The sequence below is a fragment of the Pelmatolapia mariae genome, linkage group LG15 (genome assembly GCF_036321145.2).
Source record: "Pelmatolapia mariae isolate MD_Pm_ZW linkage group LG15, Pm_UMD_F_2, whole genome shotgun sequence".
NCBI classification, from domain to species: Eukaryota; Metazoa; Chordata; class Actinopteri; order Cichliformes; family Cichlidae; genus Pelmatolapia; species Pelmatolapia mariae.
Genome location: NC_086240.1, coordinates 33,934,462 through 33,955,347, shown reverse-complemented (window position 1 = coordinate 33,955,347; position 20,886 = coordinate 33,934,462). Strand labels below are relative to the sequence as shown.

The window sequence follows — 20,886 nt, the reverse complement described above, 5'->3', positions numbered from 1 at the left end:
CTTCCCCGTCCACTTTATCAGTTACACCGCACTAGTGTTGTGTTGGACCCCTTTTTGCCTTAAGAAGTGCCTTCATTCTTTCTTGGATAGATTCGGCACTGGAAACATTCCTCAGAGATTTTGGTCAAGACTGTGGCATTTAAACGATGCTCAGTTGGAACCTAGGAGTCCCAATCTGCCAGGAAAATATTCCCACCACCAGCTTCCTGAAACATTGATAGAAGATGGGATGGATTCACGGTTAGGTGCTTTTTAGGTCAAATTCGGACCATTCTCCTCTGACCTCTGACAGCAACAGAAAGGCATTTTCACCCAGAGATCTGCCTCTCACTGGTTGTTTTCCCTTTTCAGACCATCCTCTGTAAACCCCACAGATGGCTGTGTGGGAAAATTCCCAGTAGATCAACAGTTTCTGAAATATTCAGACCAGGCTGTGCAGCACCAACAGCCACGCAATCTTCAAAGTCACCAAAATCATTCTTCCTCTGATTCTCGGTTTGAACTTCAACAGGTTGTCTTGACCATGTCTACCTGCCTTAATGCATTTCATTTGCAACATGTAATTGGCTGATTAGATAGTTAGGCTAATAAGCAGTTGAGCCGTACCTAATAAAGTGGCCAGTGAGTGTACATTCCCATCTGAGGAAATACATTGCATAAATATGTTCATAGTATATTTATGCTTGGTCCTGATTTGCTGCAAAATAAATCGCAGCAAATACCCATAGTCTGTTCCTAATTGATGAGACTGGGTATTTATCAGAGGGAATATTCAGTAGGTGAGTGCAATTAAAATTCATTTGACTTTGATTAAAGTAATTTCCACATTTCCTTCATTAAGGGACATCTCGATGAACAACTCCAGTGTCAGCACACTTGCTATATTATCTAAAATCCCAAACAGAATACTTCCTAGTGCTACATGTGTCATCAGTCTCTCAGTCAATGTATAAAAATTGAGGTAATATATTTTTTGTCACTAATTTAAGTCTAATAAACCCGTGTTCAGCATCTGTACAGATGATCTGCTCAGCTGGGAAACAGTAGCAGTAACACTTGTGGTGCACAAACATAGAGCATCAAATACAACAGTCCTGGGAGTGAATCCTATGTTATGTAGAAAGATGTTTCGGCATGTTGCTGGACTTTCGCCATTTGAAATGATCATATTACAGAGCTTAAAACTACTTCTGTTGTCATCTCCTTTTTTATGGCAACACTAGTTCTAACACATGTTTGACATTGTTGCTTTGCAGTCGGTGTGCACTGTCAGCACATGCAGGCGTTAGTAGAGGAATTGATAAGTTCAGACACATATGATGCTTTGCAAAATTTGGACCTGGTTCCCAAGTGGTCTCTGCATCTGTGAATGCCACCACAGTTTCTCTCAATCCAGCTAAAGCTTGGCTATTTCAAGCTAACATAACGTAGCACAGAAAACACAAAAAATTTACAATTACTGTTGCTATGGTGTCCCTAGTAGCTATTTTGAAAGCTTAAAGTTTGATCTTTAAAACCATACACATATCTTTATATATATGATTTGCTGATTAATTTTGAAAAATGCAGAAAAGAAGTAAATAAAACACATTTTCATTTGCAGTAAGGACACCGGGCATAGAGATATGATTTTAAGCTCTCAGTCAGTTGGTGTAATGTGAAAGGCCCGCATCACTGGGAGGTCAGAGGTCAGGGTTAGTAACATAATAACAAGCAGAGGTGTTACTTGCAGTCGCCATGGCAACAAGAGACCTGTTTTGTTGGCTGGTTGATTTTGAAAAAGAAAAAGACTTCTCTCAACACATGAATATGTTTCAATAAGTCAACCACAGACACACACAGAGAAATGTCACCCGGTTAGAACTGCAAGGTCAGAGGCAGGCGAACAAGCTGGACTGATTTCTCAATAAGACAGCAGTCATTGATTTTGTGGCAGGCCGTAAACGCAGAGGCGCTGTGGCTATTATCACGTCGTCTCTCTTCTGGCTCACCGCAGCGCATTGTAAAACACCATGCTGCTGACTGTCTGCGGCGGTATAATGTGGAAATAATACCCAATCAACGTTGTTATAGGCTGCGAGCACACGAGGACGAGGCAGGTTTGAGCCACTGCCAAGTATTGATGGCAGCTCCAGTGTGGCTGTAATGCCAGTCAAGAGCTCCATTAAGGCTGTTAAGCTTTTGTAAACAGTTGCCAATGTGTGAGTACTGTTTAAAGTTCTCTACAAACACATGGGCACATTCTGCCTGACAGCAACTCGCTCGGTTGTGCAGAGCGGAGTTTAAAGCATTATACAAGCGTTTGTTGAGAAACTTATTGTTCTTTAATTAACAATACAAAAATACTCGAGCAAAGGCACAATGAATCGACAAACGTCTTCCTAACTTCCCCGTGTGCAGTTTGGGAGAGAAGCTGCATTATTTTGTCTTGTTTTGTTTTCCTGCCAGTGCATCAATAGGTCTTGTATCACCTACAGTTGGTCAGTAAAAGCCCTGCGGTATTGCAGAGCTGTATCTTTGCAGCCTCAGGCTTTACCGAGCGCATATTCTGCCCCTGATACTGTGTGTGTGTGTGTGTGTGTGTGTGTGTGTGTGTGTGTGTGTGTGTGTGTGTGTGTGTGTGTGTGTGTGTGTATAGCAGCAGGGGATCTGCATGCAGCGGAGCTCCGGCTTTCTGGCTTATTTGCAGAGCTTAAAGATGAGATGGAAGAGGAGATGGCGAAGCCGGCGAGATAAAATAAATGAACAATGATAAACAGACAGAGCTGTAACTGGGATAATAGTTTTAAGGAACTGAGAAATAATTAGGAAGAATATTTCACTGTATTTAAGGGTTTTAATACACGGTGAGAATAAAACCCCAACCCAGATAAACTCCTGTATTTTATTGGCATTAATTAGCTTCTAGAATGATTTTCCTTTATTATTACAATAATATCCAGTTTGAAATGAGTTTAAACACGATTGCACATTAAATGTATGTCTGAAACAGTCCATATGTATTCGTGTTTCTCTCAGCGTGATCGCAGCAGGCTACAGAAGCTGTTACCATCCTCTGATGGCCAGCAAACATTTGTTTCTTTTCCTCTTCGTCTCCTACACTCTATGCATGTCGAGTCAGAAATGCCAGCTATCAATATTTTAAACCCCTGTCTTGACATTAAAAGCAGCTGAAAAGTGAATGCGTGACTGTGTGTTGTTCAGTGGGTAAGGACAGGTGCTTCAAGGGAAACCTGAGCAGGTACCTTCAGATGCATAGAGACATGAATAAGTCAAGTGGGGGGTATAACTGAGAGAGAAAGAGAGGCATTATAGAGCTAAGGAAGCAAATGGACTGAGGCTGGGATAAATAAGTAAACAGTGTAGATGTACTTAAGACAAACAGTGGTGTGGAGCCGTCATGAGGAAAGCTCTCAGGAAAGCAATATAATATTTACAGTTTCTGGGATTCCACCTATTATCAAGCCGGGATTCTCTCGGCCGCTTGCCTGTTCCTTCAACTTTCCCACCGCATCTGCGAGCCTCACTTACTCACAAGTTCTCTTGCTGTGTAGCACCAGGTTCCTACTACTGTGAAGGCTGTTTTTGTTAAAAGGAGACCAAAATCACTTGTAAATGTCTAAGAAATTGTTTCACTGTGACAAGCAGAGGAAATCCACAAGCAAAAAAAAAGATCCCTCGCCATGCTGCTGATAACTGCTTTTGCTTTTACTGTAAGAGGGGTTTTTATCATATAATAACATTTTTTTCTCTCTCGTCTTCTTTCTCTTTTGCTGATGCATCGTGGGACGCACGCTCATCCATCTCAGCTTTCACAGGTGCGTGAAAACACGAACCCCAACCTACAACAAACACAACAAAGACGAGCAGCTCCTCTTTTGTCGGAGGAACTGCTGCTCGTAGATTTGGTGTTACACGGACACTCGCGCTCAATAATTTATCTGGAGTCTGATCAAAGTCGACTTGAGAGCAAATTAAAGCTTCAGAACAAACCGGGCGTTTGCCGGGAAAGGGAAAACAATCTTTAAGTATGGCTACAACAACAACAAAGAGTGTAATCGACTCTGTATTTCTTTTAATTTAAGAAATACAGAAAACTGAATTCATCACGCCTCCCCCATCATCAGGGGAAACATTTCATTGATTTCTTTTTTCTCCCCAACATCTCCTGAAAACAAAAAATGCACAAATGCATCCTTTAAAAACTGGAAGTTGTTTGAACTCTGGCTAATTAGTCCGTGTTCTTAGCGTCTCTGTTTTGTTTCCACTCAGTCTGTTAGCAAACAACACACCAAATTTAAAAAAGGGGGGGAACCTGCTGTAAATTTGCAATCCCATTTATGACTTAAACATGATCTGTTCTATGAATTATTCAGCAATACACAAAGTCGATTCGTTGGCTTTGGGGGTCCGGACTGGAGTTGTTTTAGCTTTGATTTTCCTCCTCTCTCATTCCTTCCTTTGGACACAGAGCTCATCCACATTGAGTCAGCTGTGTGTTTTATTTCCATATCCATCCATAAGCATAGACTCAGAGCTGCTGAGCTATAGATAATAAACCGTTGTCCTCAGGGGAACAGAGTCAGGCTCACTCAAATTAATAATACAAGCTCTTTCTACAGTAAGTGCAGGGTTGCGATACTCCAGTGAGAGACTGGGCCGTTGACGAATTCAGGTTTGGGTTTCCATGAAGAGGAAGAAAGAAAGAAGGCGACGGGTGGTATAGAAATGTGCCTGAGCTAATTCATCTGCATGCTTTTAAAAAGCAAGTGGAGCTGCCTTTTAGCCCACAGCCTCAGATTTACCAGAGTGGTTCCCAAAAGTGTGTGACAGTAAGCATGAACCGTTTTCTGGTCAGCAGGGAATGTAAATATCAAAGCAGATTGGTTAGACAAGCCAAGTATAATGTCAGATTTTAGGTCTCTTTTTATGTTGCTCAGTTTGATTAAGCTAAATACTTGGGCTAAAATATGGGTATGATGTTCGGCTTAACAAATATCTCAGAAATCTGTGCTCAGATAATGTGTAAAGGAGCGGTGGGTTCTTGTGGATTAATTTTAAGAAGGCTCTTGTTATTTCCACCTCTACCAGCCAGCTCAATAATTCATCTGTTATTTAGTTTTCAGAAAAAAACAAATAGTTTACATTGATGTCTTGGTATATTTCTGTAGCCTCCTATTAATAATTCTATCTTAAATTTAGTCCCTGACTGACATCAAAGGAGGTTTGGAGGTCAGTTACTGGGTTTACAGTCCATTTTTCAATAATAACACTTAAGGTTGACTGAGGAATTTCTAGCATTTAGGAAACTCTTTAAAATGACCTGTTCTTTCATAAATGTTTGTTTTTTGCTTGATTTTATACGCCTGTGGCAATGGGGCTGAAAACACTTGATTCAAAGATAAAGAGACTGTGTGGACAATTATTTTGGTTCATCAAGTGAATATTTATTCAAAAAAGGCAGTGACTAAAAATTTGACTTGGCTTTCATATTTAAGGTGATAAATGTTATATATTTGACAGAATGAAAGTCTGAACATGAAATATTCCATGACATCTGCTGAGGAGGATCATGTGATATGGAAGACAGCTGTTGAACAGCTGTTGCTGTTTGAAGTTGATTTTTATATCTGTTATTTACTTTTATTATGACACAAGCTAGTCTGAAATTAACAGTTAATTTTCCCTAAACCCTAAACCAGCTTCCAAAATGAACGTTGAATCCCTCCAGTATGTAACCTGTGCTACCAGTTCGCCTCTTACCAGATGTGCGGTGTGTCATTTCTCAAGCAATGCACACACGGTGACACGATGCACATAATCTTTCTGTACACACACGCAAAGATGAGCCCTTGGAAGGAGCAGCTGTATCTTAGTCACTTCTTGTTGAATCAGAGTCCAATCAGATCTGTGATGCTGTATGAAAGCAGCTGGGCTCCACACATGGCTGCTCGCTTTGTGTAGAGCCTGTTTACAGAAGCCCAGATGGGACATATCAAGCACCGGTATGTTGAGCTCTGTCCTGTGTTGTTGCTACTGTGTTTGGTTTGTTGTGTTCTGATGACAGGTTTGGGTATAGGGATGTTAACGGAGGGGCCACCAGTTTAAGCCTATGCTTTGAAGAAAGAGCAACAGAAATGTAGAATTATTGGCCTGCATTTGGCCATGCTGGTCTGTCAAAGCATTCAGTGTCATTTCTACCACACACTCAATATAACAATGCAGAATACTGGAAATGTACCCTGTTAAAGTGCTCTTGCCACTTAATCGTGCACTTTCTGCTTGAGCACTCTTGTTGTCTGATATGAAAACTGCAGCGCAGCTCCTGAGGATTTACGGCGTAATCGCAAACAATCCCAGGAAGAATCCCCTTTTTCCAATAACGCTTCCATGAAAGGTCCTGGTTTATCTAGCCTCTGTCTTTTTTCTTGTACTACACGAAACTGATGGTTTGACATCATGTCATCTCTTCAGTGTTCAGATCCTGTTTGTATTGTTATCCCCGTTGGTCCGTGCGCTGTCTGTTTCAGGAGCTGTCGGAGGACCGCCATTCACCGCCGCTGCTGACAGTCAACGGGCCCGGGGAGGAAAAGCTGTTTCGCAGCAAGAGTGCTGAAGTGGAGCTGACAGCAGAGAAAGAAAGGGTCAAGAAGATGTTGTCTGAAGGGTAATAACAGATTGTATTTCTGCTCGAGTCACCAAAATGCTTAAAACTCCCTCAACAGATGCATATACAGACAGAAAGAAACCCATAAAATGAAAATGTATCATATTGCTTTATTTTTATATAAAAATAAAGCAGATTATTTTATAGGTGTCAAACAGCCATGGGCTATCACTGTCAGATGTGCATGTGGGAGTACTGAAACTTTTAGAAAGCATTCTCTTTAGCTTGCTACCTTAAGAAAACTTTTCTGTATTGCTTAGTCACAGTACGAGTGTTTTCTTCACTGGAAATCCAAAAGTATTTTAAACAAATCTGTCACTCCCTCCTTTTACATACTGTACTAAGAATGGATAAAGTAACGCTTTAACTATAAGAAAACTCCCTGTTATTCACGAGTGACATCAGGTTTCTCCTCCTAAATGTATTCATACGCATGTTGCCAGATTTTGATCGTATTGAAGTACTGGATTATCTTTTGATTAAGCTCATCACTTGGATCCTCCATCCTTTGTTTCACGTAGCAGTGTACCCACTCGTATAATCCAGTGTCTAACCCCCAGCTTGGCTGCACGAGCATATGTAAGAACTCAAAGCACTGAGTAAAAAGTCCCCTGTATCCTGTCTGAGGCGGACTTACGAGGCATTAAATTGCAAAGCCTTTATAGAGTGCACACCATTGTTAAGACGTCACACTTCTCTGCTTTTCGCATTCAAAGAAACTGAACGCATGACTTCTTTGGCGCGTAGTGATGGTATTGTGGATGTGTTCCACAGATGAGGAAAACCGTTATTCGTCCAGGAGGCAGAAGCGGCACTCACTCTGCATCTGAATGCTGTCTTTTCAGAATAACATCATTAGTGAACATGCAGTGGAAACTGGAATGAATTGTGCCTTTTTAGTTCATATTTCACTTAACGTTCAGGTGATTTCTGCACTGTGGCATCGAGCTGCATCGTGGGAAACGAGCACCGCTATGGCCAGCTTTCCTCGCTTTACATGCTCCTGAGTGGCTGGAATCAGGTGTGTTTAGCCAATCAGAAGTTAAATGGGTCAAGCAGGTCAAGCAAATATGTGATTTTTATTTATTTTTTATTTATGTAATCCAAAATCACAGATGCCTCAAAGCGTTTACAATAAGAACACATAATTTTAAAATAAAACATGAGACTGAGTGCTAGCACAGTAGCAAGTGATGAGATATATATAGTTCTGGGTGTGGGCACCACACATCTGGAATATTTAGTTTTGATTTATTCTAGGAACTAAAAATCAAGAAATACAGTCTTTTATTTATTTATTTATTGGAAAGCAGTGAATGGCCAAGGACTGAAAATGAACCCTCCTTACACAAAAGCTCAAACATTGCAGCTAATTACCTAGAAAAGCAGCAGTGAGTCGGTCTGAGCTCTTCTACAGGTGGACTCTCCCCTGGTCTGCAGTGTGGTATGTGTGCATATCTGTGCCTCTTCTGTAGAAGGCAGATTAAACAGCATCACCTGAGGCCTAACCATAACGTTTGTGCTCTTTTTAATCTATATGTGTGTCCATGACTTAAAACCACCCAGGCCTAAAAGGTGCTAAATTTTGCAGCTCATAATTATCATCATCATCACAGCGGTCATTATTGATCCCTCAACCTTCCATCTGGGACGAGTGAAGCACTTCTCAGCTGCTTTACAGCCTATTATTCCAACAGTTTTATTTTATGATTGTTTTAAGCCAATGCAGGCCCTTCTCTCCCGTTGCTATGGTGAGGGGTATTATGGTTGCCAGCTTTAGTCGTTATGGTGGAGACTCTGCTTCCTAAAGAGGAAGCTCTCTGCTTTATTAAATATCCCCACTGAATTACGACCTTTACCGGCACACTGAATCTTTCCCACAACTTAATAAAGCAGAACAAATTACCGCTGTTGTTTTATTTTTTTTTTAGTACCCTGTGGTACAATTTCCCACTGATGAAGGTGAGTGTTGCTCTGCTCTGTTGCAGATTTGGAACAAAATGATTCTAAAAAAAACCCCAAAAACCAAGAAAAATTATCATGCCATAATAATTATTTTTGCATTTCCTGGTCCACTTTAATTCCTAAAAAATATTTGCTGAAGCTTTTTAAAGGCATAATAAAAAAAAGCTCACTGTAGTAGCACTTGTCCAGAACTTGAAAGACATGACTGATGAAAAAAGACATTAAATATAAAGTCATAATAACATTCATAATTTGCAGAACTCGTCTGTCTCCTTAAATTCATTAAATGTCAATAAACTTCATCACACAGCTACTGCAGAATAATAGAAATGTTTCACTCCATTACCTCTTTATCTTCTGCTTTCTCCTTTCCAAGGTTTCGTTCCAACAGTGTCAAACATTATCTGTTTAAAGTAGCATCATTTAACAGTTATGATTGGTTCATTCGATTGGTTTGGTTCAGGTGAACAAAGAGAATCATTTAGCAAGACTACCAGTTCTTCAGGCGAATTAACGAAGTCTGTGTGTGGCGAACTTGTCCTCAGGTCTATGTGTGAGATCAACTTGGAAGCTGAACTCTTCACTCTTCAAGACAGCAATGCCAAGCTGGTGGCAGCACTGCAGGAAGCTAACAGCAGCGTGGAACAGTGGAAGAAGCAGCTGGCTGAATACCAGGAAGAGACCGATCGCCTCCGAGACCAGGTGACCTTATGTAGTGCACAGAGGAGTTATTACAGTAGGCTTAAGTTGAGTCTTTTTCAGTCAGTGTTTGAAGAAATTCACATTATACTTTGAAGATGACACTGAAGATGCTTTCACAGTCTTAGGAAAAACGATAAGAGCCTGATTGACTTGTTAATACAGAATTTTATTTGAAGTCACTTTATGAAAGACGGTAATGAGACGACCAATGTGACTTATTGATCTAAAAGAAAGTACAGTGCCGTACCAAAGTCTTAAGCCACTCCTCATTTGTTTATATTTCTCTAGGAAAATGGGAAGTAAGTGCAGCAGTTCCTGGAAATATGTCCAAACATACATGGAAATATAGTAAATGAGTAAATCACAACTTTAATGAGTTTGCACTTCTTAAGGAAGTCTTGTCATTTCTTTAAGTAGTCTTCAGGACTAGTTCTCCAGGCTTCTTGAAGGACATTCAAAGCTCTTCTTTGGATGTTGGCTGCCTCTTGTTCTGTTTCCTGTCAACATGATCCCACGCAGCTTCAATACTGTTGAGATCCCGGCTCTGGGGAGGCTGTATAACTGCACTGGCAGTGTGTTTGGGCTCTTTGTAGCTCTCCCCTGACCTCCTCTGTACATATTAATGATGATTTGAACAAAAGCTCTCACATTTGGATTCGTCACTCCTGTTGCCACTGATTTTTTTCAGTTCATTTCTTGTGTATTTTGGCACATCTTAGCATTTCTCCCTATTTTCCTTCCTTAAGAACAGCTTCTTCACCTTCCAATAAGACCACAGCGGACTTGTTTTTTTAGGCTGGACTGAAAAGCCAATGTCCAAAAAACTTCAACACAATAAGTGTCCTGTTTTATGCTCCTGCACTGTATGCTACAGTGTGTGATTTACAGTAAGCACTATGGGGGACTTGTAAACTGGATATACAGCCCATTGTGCATTGTTGTTGTTGATAATTGTTTAGAAATTATTTATTTATGGGTATGATGTTAACCTAAACTAGCACAAATGCATCTATGGAGTTTCTTCTATAAAACTTTGTTTTACTCATTTATACAAATGTGTCAGTATCACACTAAAATCCCTACAAGGTCTGCTCCAAACTGCAGATGCATTTTTCATCTAGCCCCCCTCCCTGGGATATTTTCTGTTGACGGGCTCCCGTGATAATCGCAGGGCCAGAATGCAGACATTTCATCTTTAATTTAGGGAGAGGAAATTCTGCCCTTGGTCGAGCTTAACAACGCAACTTTATTGCGACAGAATTAAATGCTACTGCTGCAACCCAGTCTGCTCTATAACCTTTACAGTACTGGCTCTTTTCAGATTGCGTTTTTTGTTTTTTGTTTTTCAATTCATCTATTTCTGAGTGCAGGTGAAAGTTACACACCTCCCCCCCAAAACACACACACACACACACACACACTGTAGCAAAGTCAACCAGGTGGCTGGAAGTAGAGCAGGCCTCCAGGGTTTGGTAACAGGGTGGCAGGGTTTTTTTTTTCCTTTTTTTTTTTTCCTGGAGGGGGGTGAGGGTAGGACACCCTATACTGCCCACCTCCTCCCCCCTCTGTGCCCCAGTTAGTGGAAGAAGATAAATCACTTCAGGAGCAGAAGGAGAGAGCATGGCTGGCTTTCTCCTCCCTCGTCACACTCTGAGCAGCTTCAGCCATGTTTGTGTTTGTCCACCACAGAGAGGCTGACAGCAATTTGTATGCATTTAAGGATATTTGAATAGTTCTTTTTTATAGTATATTTTTCCATTTTAGTGTATCTTCTGCCAATCTAGTTTGAGTTTCATTGGCACATACCATATAAATATGTAACAATTAATCAAATTAACTACACTTAACAGAAAGTTTATGTCAGCGCTCTATTGCTGTTGTAAGCAGATGCGTCTCTGTTTAGTTAAAACAGTTAAACTTTAGTGGGAATATTACAGATACCACAGTTCTTACAGGCTTTCTCTCATGCTACACTATTTGTGTGGAGTTCAGAGAGATGGAGCTACTGCCTCTGGGGACGGTGGCTGTCGCTTACAGACCAGGTTAAACCAAAGTCCCCACCCTCCCTTCCCCAGCCTGCATTGGTTTTTGTGAAGCTCGGCTTGGCTGGAGCAGCATACTGTGGCATCTTTAAAATGCCACTTTGAAATTACCTGTTAAAATGCAGAGGACACGCTTAAAGGAGAGAAAATGAAAAGTCGGCCATTTCTGCAGCACTGGCATTAAAATAAACCGAAAGTAGAAGATCAAGGGCTTGTTTGAATCCCACCGCTATTTCTTTTTCTCAGATTTGTTTGAGCTCTGCTCTATTATGCATCGTAAATGGGACTCTAAAGCACAAACTAGTATTATTTTGGAACTTTCACACTGAAGCCATAATTTATCAAAAATCTCAAGTATGTAGGGGACATCTTCTCATTTCTTATTTCCCATCAACAGTCAAACCCCAGATACATTTATTGTCATAGAACAGTAAAGAGTAAATAATCACATTTAAACAACTGGAACCAGAGATTTTCTTGCATGGTTGCACAAAATGTTAAATAAAATTACTGAGTTGATTGTTTCACTGGAAGAATTTTGTGTGATGCATTTCATTTTAAGTAATTATCAAATAGAAGCAGCAGTCTAGTCACATGTTTTAGTCCCCATTGGCATGCACTCGTTTAATTTAATACAATACAAAAGGCTGTTCAATATGATTAAAATGGTCAAGTGATCTCGAGTAAAACGGTAACCTTTCGTTATTGCTCAATTGTCTCGTTATCAAGTGCTATTCCTTTAATCAAATGGGGAGCAAAATTAAATATGTTATTGTGACCTCTAGCCCTGTCACTGTTTGTGCCTCGGTCTGTCTGTTAAACTACAAAGGCCTAAAAGACGGCCAAATCACAGACTCTCAATCTCATCGTGTTCAGACTTCAAATGCTGCACAGTTTGTCCTTGTTTCGTCAAACCGTCTGTCAAATCTTGACGGTCTTTGACTTTTTCATTAATATGCTAAACGCATGGAAGTGGGTCAGATTGGGAAAATATCTTTCATCAAAATCTTTCAAAAGGTCAAACCCCCTCGATCAGCTAAAAAAAAAAGTCTCCAAGGCGAGAGGCTTCAGTGCTGTGCCCATTGGCAGCAAAGCTTTTTTCCACAGAAGCATTTTAAGTGTGTGTGCGCGCGCGTGTCTCTGTGTGTGTGTGTGTGTGTGTGTATCTGTGTGTGTGTGTGTGGTGGGGAGCAGAGTCAGAAGAGGGGATGAATAAAGAAAATGTCCTTGATTCATTTGTAAATTGCACAGCAGTGTGGTGCATGATGATTGTATGAGTCTTCACTAAATGGACTTTTATTAGCTGTGAAAATCACTTCACTTGCTGTGTGTCTGCAAATGTTAGACGGATGGTAAATTGTTTGCGCATAGGTTGTGTTGGCTTCCATTAATAGCATGAATTAATTCTGTGCATTGTGAAAATTATATCACATGTTAGGATTATACAACTTTGGATTCTCAGGCTAACTTGAATGCGTTGTTCTCCCCTTTAAAATGAATCTCTGTTAGGCTGATTCTTGTTTGTCATATCTGTCTGTGAGAAAGATTATGTGAAAACATAATAACATGAAAACTGGACTGATTAGCTTCAAGATTAAATTAGATTTAGCTAAAACTAAATCAGACGGTCTCAGGAAATTAGATTGAAATTGTCTGGCTTCCATACTTCTGGTTTGCTGTCGATTTTCATCAGTCAGACTCGTAACTATGCTGGTTACAAATGAGACTTCTTTTTGCACAGTTTGATACATGCTTGATTACTGTTTACAGCATATTAAGTATAATATTTCACATCGCACTAGTTCTGCCTGAGTTACATTAACAGCCTGAATCTGTGATCCCATGTTCCCGTCCATGCTTCTCTTTCGATTAGTGAAACTAAACATGGAGTGACAGTCGCCGCTCCCTATTTCTGGATTTCTCTTCCAACATTTAAAAGGCCCCCATCTTTTTAAGATTTGTGATATCTCCCAAAACTCACCTTGGATGGAAGCCTTTAGAAGGTGGATTTAGATGGTAGTCTTGCTTTTCTTATCTTATAATGTTGTTTTTAATGTTATTCATTGTGTGTGTGTGTGTGTGTTCCAGGTGGCCGAGCTTGAGGCCCAGCTGGGGCGTCCTGCTGCTGGACAGCCTGGTAAAGAGGAGCTGAGCCGGTCACTGGAGGAGTTGGAAGCCCTGCTGCGAGCCAAAGACCAGGCAAGACACCAAATTTCCTCTCAGCAATGCACACTGTCCAAATCTATTTGCCACCTTAAAGGGAAGCTCGGTGTATACCACTAGCTTAATTTACAAGAGCATACATTATGTACTGCCAGCAGTCTTTTGGATGTGTGAGCCTGAATCTTCTTCTGATATTCAATTACGCCATAAAAACTCTGAAAGAGTAAGTGTCATTTTGAATATCTGTTCTCTAAATCATCTTTAATGCATTAAATGAAATATTTTCTTGTACTTTTCTAAAAGGTAATTACCTGATAAAATGCTGCAGAGTTCGTGCAGACAACGAGAGAAGAATGTGTTTACTGGCTTTTTTCGTTTGTTTGTCTCCTAAGATCTGGATTCAGCTTTGAGGCTCTGTCGTGTCTGTCGCTTTGATAACGCTGAAGAGTGCTTTGATAAAATGTCACAGTCTTACAGAACACGACCGAGCAACGCTGAGACTCGAGATGTAGATGTTCCGAGCCGCCTCCTCTGTGCCGAATGACAGATTTCTGACGGCATCTGTAACTTTTCTAAAACACACATCATCTTGTCAAACGTTGCTTGTTTCTGTGGGTAAAATCAATGTCCGCTAATGCACGCAGGACACGCTGAGCCAAGAAACGTTTCCTCAGGATAAATAAAAGCAAAATGCTCCTTTGAAAGCAGCCTGCTGCTCTCTGCCAGCTTCATTAACATAACCACATCTGTCCCGTCGTTTAAACACAGTCCACTTTTGGCAGCCGGATTCATGCAAGGTCACAGCGGCATGTTTCCCTCCCTCCTTCCCAAGAAGATGAAGGCGTCCCAAATCTTATCGCTGACCCCCTTTATAAAATTAACGAGGAACGCCGCTTGTCCTCGGGACATTGATGTACACTAATCGGAAAGACGGTGTTGTAATTATTTGGAGTTACTGTGTTTTCAGGAAATTCACAATCTACAGAGCAAGAAAACAGATGTTGGCGAGCTAGAAAGGGAGAGGGAGGAGGCCATGCAGAGACTCAAGGTAAGCTGCAGTTTTGTGACTGACTCATCAAATTGGACAACTTTGTTGTGCTGCACAAATAACACATTTGTGGAAAATGTCACACATTTTTATAGCTCAACAACTATCACTTCTGAAGTTGCTGATTTTCTTCCTCGCGCTGTAGTAAAATGAACATTTTAGGACTTTTTTTACTCTTTGCTGTACAAAAGATTACATTTGATGATGTCACTTTTTAGGTCGGTAGAATATGCTTTTATATTTTTCAGTTTTCTGATGGTATGTTGGCTAATAAGTAACCACTCGTTCTAGAAAGTCATCAGCAGATTAATGTATAGTTAATATAATGAATCCCTATATTAGATTGCAAGTGTGACATCCGTCAACCTGATAAGCAATGAAGATGCTCACCAGGCTGACTGATGTGTGTCAAAGTCTTCAAAATGTAAAATTATTGGCGCCGCTAGCTGACCGGTTGTGATTTTCCACAACAACCAGACATAAAAGGGATTTTTTTTTCTTTAACAAACTGTTAAAATACTTATGCATAACCTTTAGAGCATGTGCATGACACTGACCTAAAGCACTCTAGTCCTAATAAAGGATTTCTTTTTAGTTGGCAGTTTTCATGATCTGTTACATATAAATGTCCTTTTGCTGTTACCCAAACCAGGGCATATGAATAATCAGGGACAGCTATAAAAGAGACCGTACAGTTCAGACAAGAGTAAGTGTGGCAAAGAATCTACAAAGGTGAACTGAGGGCTCCAAGGAGAAAACAAATTGGATTGAATTTCCTTCTTAATGCTTGAGATGAGACTTGATGCATATTGCATAGCTTTTATTAGGTCCTCTATCATTCTTACCGGGGGTGTCAGTTGTGAATTATCTGTATTCATATTTGACCTTTGCTGTCCTTGGATTTATTCCATAAAGTACTCATCTGTGCTTTTTCGCATACAGAATTACCCCATAAAACAGGAAACTTCAGATTTGAATTTGGATTATAAACAGTTTAAACTGAATTACTCTGAGAGGAGTTTTTTAGCAAATTTTATAGCAGTCGGCAGCCGCAGTATCTCACTGGAATACATCTGTTTTACAGCATATTTTCTGAAGTTTAAATGTATAGAAACACAATATAAAGGCCTGTACTTTTTCTACTCGGTTAATTGTGATCCGGTTTTTCCCAAAACATAACTTGTCAATCTTGTCAACATATTCTGGAGAAACCTGCAAAATACCTGCAGAAACATTGTATTAAAGACTAACATTTGTGGCATTTTGTGGATAAGAATGTGGGCAAACATGCACTTTTGGTAGCAATTACTGGGTTAAATGAAAAGTGAAAACCTGAATTAATAACCGTGCATCTGCAGGATCTGGAGAGACGAAATGTGGAGCTGGAGGATCGCGTTCAAAGCGCAGAAAAAACCCTGGCCTCCAACCGGGAGGAGCAGGCGCACGCGGAGGTCGAGGTACGACGGATCATTGATGTTCTGGACATCAAAATCGGTGACCTGAACAACCTGAAAGAGAGTCTGGCAAAACTGGTCAGCAAGTAGCCACAGCAGGAGCTGGGGTGCATCTCCACAGTCTCATTCCCACCAGTTTAACTGATCTAACGGCAGAGACGGGATCAGAGCAACATGGAGGCAAACACACTATAGTTGAACTTTCTTTGTTTTTCACCATCAGTCCAGCATTGGAAACCTCTTAAAGGTGCTATGTGCAGAGCAAACCACCATTGCCATTCACACCATTCATATAAAAGCCCTTCTGTTGCTGGTGCCATAAAAATGAGCACTTTTCAGACTTTTTTATCTCCTCATTCAGACATGAGTCAGATTTACATTATGGCTTCCCTCAGACGTATCCACAAAGTGATGCAATCTTTGCAATACATGGAGCATTGGAGAGTTTTAGTGACTTAAACACACTCTGCCAATGCTGAAACATCACTGAGTAAAAAAGAGCTCTTGTACTGAGCCTCCTGCATCGCCCTCCACATTGCATTCCTCAGATTACCTTGCGTCTTGGCGAGCCCTGTCCTCTTTTTCCCTCTGCTATGCTAAAGTGATGTATAAATGTTACTCGGTCCACCCTAGTAGGATTGCTGTCGCAACATAGAAAAGTTACCGCAGTGTTCATTTGGATGTAAACCGATGCATTCAAATGCCGTGCGGTAAATGGAAAGAAGTGCATGTCTGAAAGTGGCTTTTGTCAAAGTCTGACCTTGTGATTTTCAGTAGTAAAGAGGAGAGGTGAAGGATTTCAACCTAATGGTATATAACACCCTGAGTTGATTACCGTAGAATTTTGCAAAGGCAGATATTGAAGGAAGATTTTTACCTGACAGGGTTTGTACTGTTCTGTTTTCCTGCAAAGTAGGAAGTCTGAAACCCTCAAACCATGAAAACTGCAGCGCTGTAAGAGCAAGGGTTTCATCAACCTTGGGAGAGCTGTGAAATCAAATATAATCTGCTTTTATATTTTATAGCTAAGTTAAACATAAGCAACTTTTCATAAATCTCGATGTTTGGGTCATAGAAACAAAGTGGCTTTCCATAAATGCTTATTTCAGTGCAGTTTTGGCAGAAGCGTTTTCTCTTTTTTCAGTTCTTAAATTTACGTATTTGTCATGTCTGCTTTTAAAAAGTGACGATTCTCTGCTGATACTGTGGAGATGCACCCGGTAAAAGTGTGAGCTGTGTAAGAGCCTCTGGAAGCAAAGGCCCTGAATAAACTCTGCTCTAGTTCACCGTCATCAGCCTAGACTGGTCTGACACCAGCCCGAACATCTACAAACTCAGAGATGCAACAACCTGCTCCCATTCTGTCTCCTCCATCGCCAGCGTACAACTGTTTTTGTTCATGTTTTATAAGGACTGCTCTTTCTCACCACTTACTCTATTATTTATGTTCATCGATGAGTTACTCGCAGTTAGGATGGAGAAAACGGCCACAAATGTTGCAAAATTCAAGCTGCAGGAACTGAGTTTGTTATGGACAGTAATATCAGCAGCTCTGGTCTGTACACGTGCCGTTTTCCCACCCGGACACTGAGATTGCACTTCAAAGCGTGTGTGCCAAGTTTTATTTCGTTTACATTTGTCCGTGTTCACAAAGTTATATAACAATTCTGCTTAATGTACTTTTTCCTTGTTGCTTAACACTATCAGTTACCATAATAGTAATAACCCTAGAGAGAGGCTCGGTGGAGCTGCAGAGTAGATCACTACAAGAGCCCTGCATGAGCTCTGCAGAAGCCCCATACCTGCCAAGAAATGTGAAGCTGTGTGTGTGTGTGTGTGTGTGTGTGTTTACCAATACTAGTTCAAAACCATTGATGTGAGGACATTTGGAACGACCCTAACAACTTTAAAGGGTACTTTGAAGGGACAGATACCCCCAAAATGTACATGTTTTTGCTCTGGTGAGGGTGACGATTAGAAGCATCTGCTGCAGACATCTATGCGTTCTCTTGAACATAATGACCACAAACACAAACAATGCATTTGAAATCAAAGAAATAGCAGAACTTTTGACCCTGGTACTTTGGTGTGAGCTGGTTTGTGTAGGAGTTAGTTTCTTTCTGCCCAGCTGCACTCACCAACCAAACGAAGATTGCAGCTAGTCAAGTTTACAACAGAGCTGAGGAGGCTGCTGTTAACGTTTACATGCTGTCACGCTGTTGTGAGTAGAAACTTCTCATTACAGGTAGATCCAGTGATACAGCTGATAGGCTTGGTTAAGTAGACAGAATATAAATCCTACATCAAACTGCTCACAAGGCAAAACTGCCTTTTAGTTCCATTATATTAACTAGCACATGCCTGTGCTGTAGGATTGTTTGCTGTGTTACAGGTGTGTAAAGGCTAAAATCAGGTCAATTTAAAAGCCTGTCACAGGTGATTGCCAGGCAACCTATACTATATCATAAACAATTGAAACTTTTTGGATATAAATTAGATGCTATTGTTATGAAATAATAAGATTTGATGCTTTTATAAGGTGTTAAATGCTAAAAAAAAATTACGAGGTGGCTGTCATGTGATATGGATAAGAACCTTCCTAGGATGTACCTGTGTGCCAACTTTAATTGCTCAAGTACTGGTTTTGTAGGAGGAGCTGGAGGAAACAAATGTTGCATATTATAATAAAATCTGTGTATTATAGTAAGATGAGAAGGTAGATATGTCTACAGCTGAGGTCAAATAGATTTAAATGGATAAATAAAACTAGATGTATCTTATTTTGAGGTGAAATGTCCCTTAAGGCTTTGTTTTTGTGTTAATATTGGCATAACGGTAAGGTTAGGGAGCACGAGTGTCCTCACATAAATGGTGAAACCTGTGAGGATGTGTGCGTGTAACCTCGGACTGCTCCAGTTAAAAGCACAACTGCAGAAGTTTTAGTAAATTGGTACTTAATTGACTTGTCTGTCAGCGCTGTATGAGAATTTCTGATGCACAATATCTATCGATCTTTGCTTAATGCCCTGCAATGAATTATTGATTTCTTCGTATGACAGTAATAGTCTAGGTACAAATAAGGTGCAGGTCTTTGCAGCTGGTGATGCAGTGACTGCCAGAATCGTAACATGTCAAATTGTGAAATGTGTTAATGTAATAAACTACAATATAATGTAATAGCATCCCCTTATTACCCCCCTTACTTTCCTTGTTAGTGTTATAGCATGTTCAGCTGACAGTGTATATGATATACTGATTTAGGATTCTCTTAAGTTTTACTGCAGATAATCAAAAGAATTGCTGCAGCAGTTCTAATTCTGAATGTACTAAATATGTTAATAATGCCACATTTCTGCATTATATTGCTATTATCACATTAACACTTGGTATAAAGATTGATATTTCATCACTTTGACAAGTTACAAAAGGTCTGGGGGTTTCTAACATCAGCTGCTACATGCAACAATTAACAAATTAGCAATAATAAAATTCTAGCTTAATTGCCTGTTAATAGTTGATACAAGCACTTTGTAGATAATGAGTCCTCTGCAAAGTCTTATGTTTGCATTTTTTGTCATCGCTCCACCAGATTATGCGAATTTGCTACCAGCCTTTAGTAAGCATGAAGAAAACAGGCTAGCAGCTCCTCTGGATAAACTCCACATGAATGACATCAGAAACACTTCAAACGGCCTTATTCCTGTGTTTGAGTGCTGCACAATAACACTGCGTCAACGCATTAGGAGTAGTTCTTGTGTGCTGCAAGAGTAAATACTTTTTCATTTTAGAATAAGGATAATTAAGCATTTCACAATACGTGATCATGATACAAAATATAATCAGTGGTCTTAAAACTGACTAATGTGCAGTATTATTGTGTAGCTACATAACATGAAAGGAGTAATCCAACTCATATTTCAGGACCTGTTGAGTTAAATTGCACTTCTGTCTCCTTGTAGAGATTTGGTGTTTTATTATCATCATCTGTGGCTGCAATGATAAACCACGTTTTACTACTGCACTTTATGGTTCTGTTCAAATATGCCTGTCCTGAAGAGTTAATAATACACTTTGATACCCCTTATTGTAAAGTCTCACAATACATTTTGTGAAATGCAGATCACCAGCTGTTTGAAGGATATATTTTTGAACTTGAGTGTAGATTCCTCCGAAAATACGGTGGAATAAGGACTTTTAAAAAAACAAACATCTGTTGCCCGCTCTGAGAGAACGCAGTATCAAAGATGTCCAACAGAAGCCACAACTGGAATCGACAAACAGCCAATTTATGAGTGACACTGATCTTCATCTCATGTCAGCTTTTACCCATCATTCATTGCCATCTGACACATTTAACCTTTCAGTATGACTAAATACCTCAGAATAGTTTAGTTCAGGTTAGTCTCATTGAAGTGTTGTGAAATACAAAGAAGGTACAAAAACTGAATCTGAGGAGAGCAGGTGCTTGTATGGGATTTGTATATAAAGGTTTTAAACATTAAAACTGTCATGCAAAGTCACTGCTGTGGTTCTTGTGTGATGAACCCCCCCTCCCCCCCCCTCCCCGCCGGCAACCTGGTGTTAATCCTCACATTAACTATTTCATAAATACAAAAAGTGGAAAAGTCTACTATTCCCTTCATGTTGCTTGGGTTAGAACAGTAACCAGTGGGAAAACTTGTATTTAATCATCAGCCAGGTAAAACCTGCACACTAACTTCTAAATCACTACACCAGCTGCGTATTTTGTTGCCCAACATTGATGTCAATTGACACGTGACATGTGGTTTTGTTGTAAACTACACAAAATTAACATCATCTAGTTTTGGAACAGAGCTTAAATTT

General features: G+C 40.2%; 1 protein-coding gene across 1 annotated transcript in view; it reads left to right on the top strand.

Moving 5' to 3' along the window:
- The window catches only part of LOC134642892 (homer protein homolog 3-like), a 48,769-nt gene extending 28,208 nt beyond the window's left edge, over positions 1 to 20,561 (top strand). The window contains exons 6-11 of the mRNA XM_063494958.1: positions 3,810 to 3,818; positions 6,531 to 6,667; positions 9,178 to 9,334; positions 13,465 to 13,575; positions 14,507 to 14,587; positions 15,946 to 20,561. Of these exons, the coding sequence (XP_063351028.1) occupies positions 3,810 to 3,818; positions 6,531 to 6,667; positions 9,178 to 9,334; positions 13,465 to 13,575; positions 14,507 to 14,587; positions 15,946 to 16,131 (681 nt within the window). The 3' untranslated portion in view covers positions 16,132 to 20,561. The remainder of the gene's footprint in view (positions 1 to 3,809; positions 3,819 to 6,530; positions 6,668 to 9,177; positions 9,335 to 13,464; positions 13,576 to 14,506; positions 14,588 to 15,945) is intronic.
- Positions 20,562 to 20,886: the final 325 nt, after the last annotated feature.